At 33.8% G+C, this 7,500-nt stretch overlaps 1 protein-coding gene across 1 annotated transcript in view; it reads left to right on the forward strand.

Moving 5' to 3' along the window:
• mRpL19 (mitochondrial ribosomal protein L19) overlaps positions 1–7,342 on the forward strand; it is a 9,110-nt gene extending 1,768 nt beyond the window's left edge. Inside the window, exons 2-7 of the mRNA XM_027357283.2 lie at positions 1,128–1,242; positions 1,962–2,086; positions 3,781–3,915; positions 6,107–6,294; positions 6,422–6,570; positions 6,880–7,342. Of these exons, the coding sequence (XP_027213084.2) occupies positions 1,128–1,242; positions 1,962–2,086; positions 3,781–3,915; positions 6,107–6,294; positions 6,422–6,570; positions 6,880–7,000 (833 nt within the window). The 3' untranslated portion in view covers positions 7,001–7,342. The remainder of the gene's footprint in view (positions 1–1,127; positions 1,243–1,961; positions 2,087–3,780; positions 3,916–6,106; positions 6,295–6,421; positions 6,571–6,879) is intronic.
• The last annotated feature ends 158 nt before the right edge of the window (positions 7,343–7,500 follow it).

Consider the following 7,500-nt stretch of genomic DNA (forward strand, 5'->3'; position numbering starts at 1 on the left):
GCTCTGAACACCCGAGATTTTCAAAAATGGGAATGTGGTTCCACTTTCTCTAGCCAGTGATTTATGAAGCATACAATCTCAGAGGGAGGGACATGAACTCTTTGGAGAAATGTCCCTTTGAAATCACTGCTTCCACCACTTAGCTTTGGAGATTTTCTGCAAACGGCTGCAGAACCACCTACCATGTCTTAGAGTACAAGGTAAATTACATAATTTGCAAAATACTTCACAGGGTAGCACTCTGTGTTCACATAGTTTCAAACTAGCCTTGTCGTCTTCAAAATAATTTTTGATAACTTTATATGGTTTGATACGACACCCAGCACACACAGCTTTCTTTTGCTGTCAAACAAGGAAGCTGGTCAAGTTTGGTTTGGCTGAATACATGTATACATTCGTTGATCTTTTCCGAAGTGCTAAAGGTACAAAGGTCTTGGAAGGTCCAGGACGTAGCCTTTTGTGTTCCTGGGTTGGAGAATTACCTTACAATATATCTAGCCAGAATATATGTCATAGAGGTTTGCCTACCTTTCCTGGAATGCTGGAAGTGTAAAGGCTGTGGCAGTTGCTAAATGATGCTCCACAGTTATGGTGTTCTTGGTATATGGAGCCTTTATATAATATGAGCCAAATTTAGTTTCCATTCCATTAAAGCTAAACATTTCAGAGAAAATGATATAAATTTCTAACTCGCTTTCTGTTATGTATGTATTCTCAACATAGAATTACATCTTATTACTCAATAAAATAGTTCTTGCAAGAAGTAAAGGTGAACTGGTTATGGTACAGAATGAGTGATAATTTTTTCTCATATTTTGATATTTTATATCTATACTGTATATGTTTGTTAAACCTATTACTAGCCATTCTACTATAATTTATTTGAAATTGTGTTTGTAAAGAACATATCAAATTGCACCCTATGTTTCAATTTATGCATATTTTGTTTAATTGGTATTTTTTGTCTTTAGAATTTACTGATCAAAACTTTAGTATTAATTGGAATAATTAATTCATTAGCCTTTTATCCTTGCCCTATTTATTGTAATGTTTAAATACTTATTTGTATTTCTAATGCTTTTTCAGTATTTGTCCTTTTATTTATTTATGTATCCATTTTTTGGCAGGCTTGGAATTGAATTCTAGACGATCAGCGTGGACAGCGGTCTCCAAAGTCTTTCCGTATGTTTCGAGTACAGACCATGGCGGTGAGAAAAAGAAGGAGGTTCCTCATGACTTTAGGTAAAGACCTGTATATTTTATCCCAATCATAAATACAGGAATGATCTCTAGAATAATTACATTTGATGAAATGAAAACGAAAGGTTAAGCAGAGTAAGAAAAGACATGTAAGATAGATTTATGTGTATGTATATCTTTTTTTACAGTGGCTGTGATTCATCTTATAACAGTAGTTCTTGTAAACTGTTTTATCAGGAAAATTCATATGTAGGGAAGTCTTTTTTATGTTGGTGGTTGACCTGTCAGTTTGCTTAATGGAGGATTATGCATTTGATATTTAAATAAAACATTTAGAATATGCAAACATGAGTGAGAGTATCCCTGTAAACATTAATTGTTATGCAGATAATATTTGCAATTCGTAAAAGAGGAAATTCTGCACAGTACACTAAGGTTTGATAACAAATTGAAATATCTCTCACTATATTGATAAGGACCAAACACCAATAAATAATTAGGCTATATATGATAAAATTCTAAATCATTTGTCTTTTATTTTGATTGACTTTAGAATTATGCTATGTTATTGTCATAAAAATGTCTATATAGCAGTTTGTTTGGTGTTATTTTGGCAAAAGTAATGTATATAAGTGGGAAGAAAATGTACATGTATTTTTCAGTAGAGTTTTATTAATTTTAAAGTGCATAATGTAAATCTCTTCATTTACTGTAAATCATGCCATTCCTGCGGTATATAAACTTGTACATATATATTTCAGGGTGGTGTTCCCTGAATTCATACCAGACCCGAAGCCAGAGTTTAGGAACAGACTCCGAGAAAAATTGGAACGAAAGGACATGTTGAATCGCAGAAATATCATGGAGATTCCCGAGTTTTATGTTGGTAAGTTAGCAAAAGCTTAAAGATTCCTGTCTTCAGATATAATTAGTTACTTTCCTTTTTTCCATTGTAATTAGCTTATACTCTTTTTTTCCATTTCTTCTACATCTTGTTCTGTTTTTGTTACTTATAAATAAGTGATTTTTTTCATCCTGCCCAAAATAGAACCTTTTATTAATTCTAAGTGCCTTTGAAAGCTTTATGATAGTTTTATAGTGGTATCATTATATGTCATGTCCATTGTGATTTTAGTCTATTAATTTTTTTTCACATAGTTGGCTCCAAAAGAAAATTGGCATCTGTTCCTATTTGCATTATTAACCTGTCTGCCTATTCAAAAGATAACATTAGTAGGTAAGGCTTGTCAAAAACTAGCAGGATTTTTCCTGCAACTCTTTTCATTATGAATGAGACATTTGTAGTGTCCTGTAATATATCTCATACTGTTTGGCATGTTTCCATCGGCCACACCTGTGATATCAACCCTCATACCCTCACTCCACTTGTAGGCCCTTGGCTGCCTGAGCAAGACGGAGTTGTGTTTTCAAGTCTCTATGTGTGAAAGATGTGTAGTGGGTGTGAGGTATTCATTCTAGTGTTGTTTGACATATTTTATCCTGGCAAACCCTCAATATTTCTGCTTGTCACATTCCCCCTCCACGTGCCATACAATTGCATATCTCAATTACCTCCTGGTATATCATCATCATTTTATTATTTACACATCTAGATGATTGTGAATAGAATTGAATAGCCATCTTATTGTTTTATATGATAGACTATTTCATATTTTTGTTTACATATAGTAACCATTCATGCATGAGGAGTATAAGAGAATGTACTTTTTTTGGTACAGAAAATTTAATTCTGAAAATATACATACATGCCATCCCTGGCAGTAATGTGAAGATAATGTGCTAAAAGTATTGTCAATGGTGGTAATGATAATATAAATAATTCTTTTTACCTAGATATACATGGAAGTGGGTCAAGTCTCAGGAAAGAAAATCCTGGTAATTCAATCCAAATTCAAGATTTGTTGATTTTTTTTCGCCCTACATGAATCAGATGACACATATATAATACCTAAGTTTACGTATCTTCTATCTTTTATGAATTCACACATAACATTTTAAAATTTTTTGTTGAGATATCCTACTTTCAACACTAATTTTAACAACCTGGTACCAATGATCAGATGACCTAGAGTTACACTCCAGCCACACTTAGGCAGATACAGTTGTCGTTTATTATTTCTGGCTGACCAAGGCAAACTACAGGGCAAGCCTATTATACCCTTTTTGCACAGTTGTCACTCTAGACCCTAACTTTTGAAACAGTTAGAGAATATGTAAATTACTTTCAGGAATCTTTTAAACATTGATGGGATGTCAGATTTTTGGTTGCAGATATTTTCTAAAGAAAATCATGAAAATGTGTTTTTTGTTTTATTCAAGTGGAGTTCAAGCAGATTTACTTTAAACGGTTACCTTTGATATGATTAATCAAGATAAAAGCTATCATAGGACAAGTTGATTATACACATAGTTGGAAGATATGCATATTTTTATTTATTGTAATTTTTAAAAGTACTAATAAAACAGAATCTGGTGTAATTTATTATTATTTTTTTTTATAAGTACTGATAGAACAGAAACTGTTGTGTAATATTTACTAATATTTTTTTGATGTTGCAGGCTCCATTATGGCTGTGACTGTTGCAGATTTTAATGCTTCCGGCAAGACTAACAGGTTCGTGGGAATCTGCATCCAGAGAGGAGGATCTGGCCTCAGAGCATGGTTCATCTTGAGGAATGTCATTGACCATCAAGGTGAGGGTACATCTGGGTCTCTTTCTATCTTTCTCTGTCTTCCTCTGTTTTTATTGGTCTTCCTCTCATCTTTTTGTGTCTTTCTCTCTATGTTTCTCTCTGTCTTTCTCTTTCTTTGATTTTTGTCTTTTTGCTTTTGTACAGGACCTCACTGTCCCACACAATAATTGATTATATACACTTCACTGTATATCTGTGTGTATTGGAGCATTTGCGAAGATGCTTTTGAGTGAGTGTATATAATGCACTATTATCATTGGTGAAATACACCTCCCATACATGCCAGACATGTATCACTGTATTATACAGTGGATGTCTATACTCATCACAGATTTTTTTTTTCCCCAAACTGTAGGTAAATGAAATGCATGCTGCTGTTTTTATTTACCTACAAGCTATGATTATTCAAAGTAATCCATGATAGGGAATAGAATATGATCTTTCTGTAATCAAATGTAGTTACATAATATAAAAATGAACATGCAGAGACGCAGGTAAACGACAGCGCCTCAAGGCTTACTGGTGCCCAGTGCCTCTCATGGGTTACTAACCATACATGACCAGTCAACCCATGTTGTTCCTATAGTGTATCTCACACATTCACGTCTCCCTCCCTTCCCTGCTTACACAAGGAGCCCTAATATAACTTTTTGGTACATTTTTGCTTCTGTTTTAGTACGCTTAAAATCATTATTTTATTTTTAAAGTTATTTTCAGTTAACATGCTATTTATTTTGTTAACAGGAAAAAGTTTATTAACAAGTAGATATGGAAGAATTTTGAATTTCTAGGGGGAAGCATGGTCTGCTTGGCCTATAGCTTTTAAAAAAAGTGAGGGCCTTTCTCCTTGAAGACTAAGGTAGTCTCTGCGTTGTCATGGTGAAGTGTTGTGCAGATTTTGGAAAAGCGGTCTCGTTCAGAACCACAGAGTTTGTGAAAGGTGGTTTGTCGATATCTCTGTCATTATGCCTTTTACCTTTTTTAATGCGTTATGGCAAATTGTGGTGCAGAGGCCAACAGTTTGTCAAAATGTAGTGTGCACATGCAAGGGTACACAGGTTTTCAAGAGTGAAATGAGAGAAAGCATCTGTAGCAGATTTATTTATTTTTGCATTTTATTTATTTATTATTAGTATTGTTATTATTATTGTTGTTGTTGTTGTTATTGATATTATTATTATTATTATAACTAATATTATTTTATTACTTTTAAGTGACTCTCCACTATTGAGTCAGTTTGATAATGAATTAGTTTGTTCATTAACTGAGATCTAGTTCTAGCAGAGGTAGAGCTTGATTTTCATAACCAGTGATGACCTCAAATGGAAAACTCCTTAGTGTGATGATTCTAGCCATGGCAAGAGGCGATGGGGAATCTTTGGAGAATTGCCTCATCTGTCAAATAGAGGCAACAGTCTAATACAGTGGTTCTTAACCCCTGGGTCGCCAAGTCATTTCAGTAGGTCACCAAGGATATGTGCACAATTTTTCCCCAATGTACCTATTCAAAATGTTATCAAAAGTATTTATATGGTGTATAAAATACCTAGTCATCAACATCTAAGCTTATGCAAATCATAGAGACATACAATTTATAGGATTTTAGAAATTGAATTTTTAATGAATGTGTTTATGAAGGTAAACAGGTTCTGATGGTCAATCTTGACAGGGTTTTGGGTCGCAGCCAGAAAAGGCTCAGAACCTCTGCTCTGATGGGTAGGCTAGGTGTCACTGTCTCTAGGATGCAACAAAAAAGAGATATTGAGAAGTGTCTTCCATTTCTTAAGGAGGTTAATGACAGATTGTAATTATCTCGAGGAAGAGAGAAGAGCAAAGAAGGATCGTCCAAGTTGGTGATACGTTGGAAAAAATGATTTGCCAGTTTCTTTTTATCTTCCTTTCTTTTCTGACCTTCAACTTACAGAACCTATTTCGTGTAACTTACTTTCTCTTCTTCCTTACCACTCTCCATCTTTTTGAAGGAAAGCATTATATTTTCCAGGTTACAGTTCTTGATAATTTGTGTTATACTAGGTAAACTCATATGTTTTTTTCTTTAGTGCTTTTAATTACACTGAATTTTCCTAGATAATTACCTTTTTTATGAGCATGGATATAGATCACATGTTTTTGCAGAACTTGCAATGTATATGGAACACATCTAACAAATTTTTATTAATTCTAATTTCAGGTGTGGAAATTTTGTATGAAATGTATTCTCCCCTTCTTCAAAGCGTTGAAGTACTCAGGCTAGAAAAACGCTTGGACGAGGAACTTCTCTACCTGCGCGATGCTCTGCCTGAGTACTCTACATTTCCACTCGACATGGATGTGGAACCGGTGCTGGAAGGAGCCCCAGTCCCTGTCAATCCAATTAAGGTAAAGTGATTGTCAGTATTAACTCCACTTTCCTCGACTTTATCAGCAATATATTTAGATAGATATATATGATACATATATATATATACACAATATGTTTTCTGTGCTTACATGTTCCTCTTTTCAGGTACAACTAAAACCACGACCTTGGCATGAAAGATGGGAGAGGAAAGACTTGCAAGGCGTTTTAGACTTAGGCCTTCCCGAACGCTTTTACAAACGTGCCAAACTGCATGAAAAGCCTTGGGAAAAGTATGACCTTATGAAAGAGTACAGGTGAGTTACGAGTTCAAAGTCCTTAGAATATTTGCATTCTAATTTGAAATTCTTTATGAGTTATATGTTCATATGATTGATAATGGTCTGTTAGTAAGTTAAACTTTAGTGGTGTAGTTAAGGGTGAAAATTTGGCAGATAACCGGATATAATTTTTTTTTCTTTTTTTTTTTTTTTGAATAGTGTGATTTTGTAAATACTTAAACTAGATTAATGCAACTGCTCTATTTTTTTTTCTTTAAAAAATGCCATGCTAAGCTGTAGATACTCTACATTTGGTAGATATTCATGCCTCTTTTCCTTTCACAGAGCAACTATCCCAGAGGAGGAGCAAGCAGACATATTCCATGAAATTGCGCCACATTACCCACAGTTAGAGGCATCAAGGAGACGCATCAGGCGACGAAGGGTGCAGTCAGCACGTTCTTGATTTAATTTCCTGATCATCAGTAAATAATATGTTTAGTCATGTTTATGTATCTGTATAAGTATGCATATATATATATATATGTCTATGTATATGTCTATGTGTGCATATGTATATGTGTACATGTGAACATATTTGTTAACAGAATCATTCTTAAATTCATGTGTACTTGAACCTTCAGATAACTTCAAATGTAGCTGTGCCTGTAAACCATAACAAACTATTTGATGATGTTTCCAGGATTAGATTGTTTTGTTTTGTTTTATAAATAACTGAAATGTATTTAAAAGATACTGTGTATATATGTAAAGCATTTGTTCATAAATAGATCTTTCATTAGAAGAATATTTTATTGCAACCTGTGTTGAAATATAGATTTTTTGTCATTTCAGCAAACCAGTACAGTTGTTGAATAGATTGCTATTAGAAACGATAATGAATTATTTTGTAAATTGGCCATACTAGCTTTTGTGTTACGAAAATACTATAGTCCATTTCATAGT

The sequence above is a fragment of the Penaeus vannamei genome, chromosome 13 (assembly GCF_042767895.1).
Source record: "Penaeus vannamei isolate JL-2024 chromosome 13, ASM4276789v1, whole genome shotgun sequence".
Lineage (NCBI taxonomy): Eukaryota > Metazoa > Arthropoda > Malacostraca > Decapoda > Penaeidae > Penaeus > Penaeus vannamei.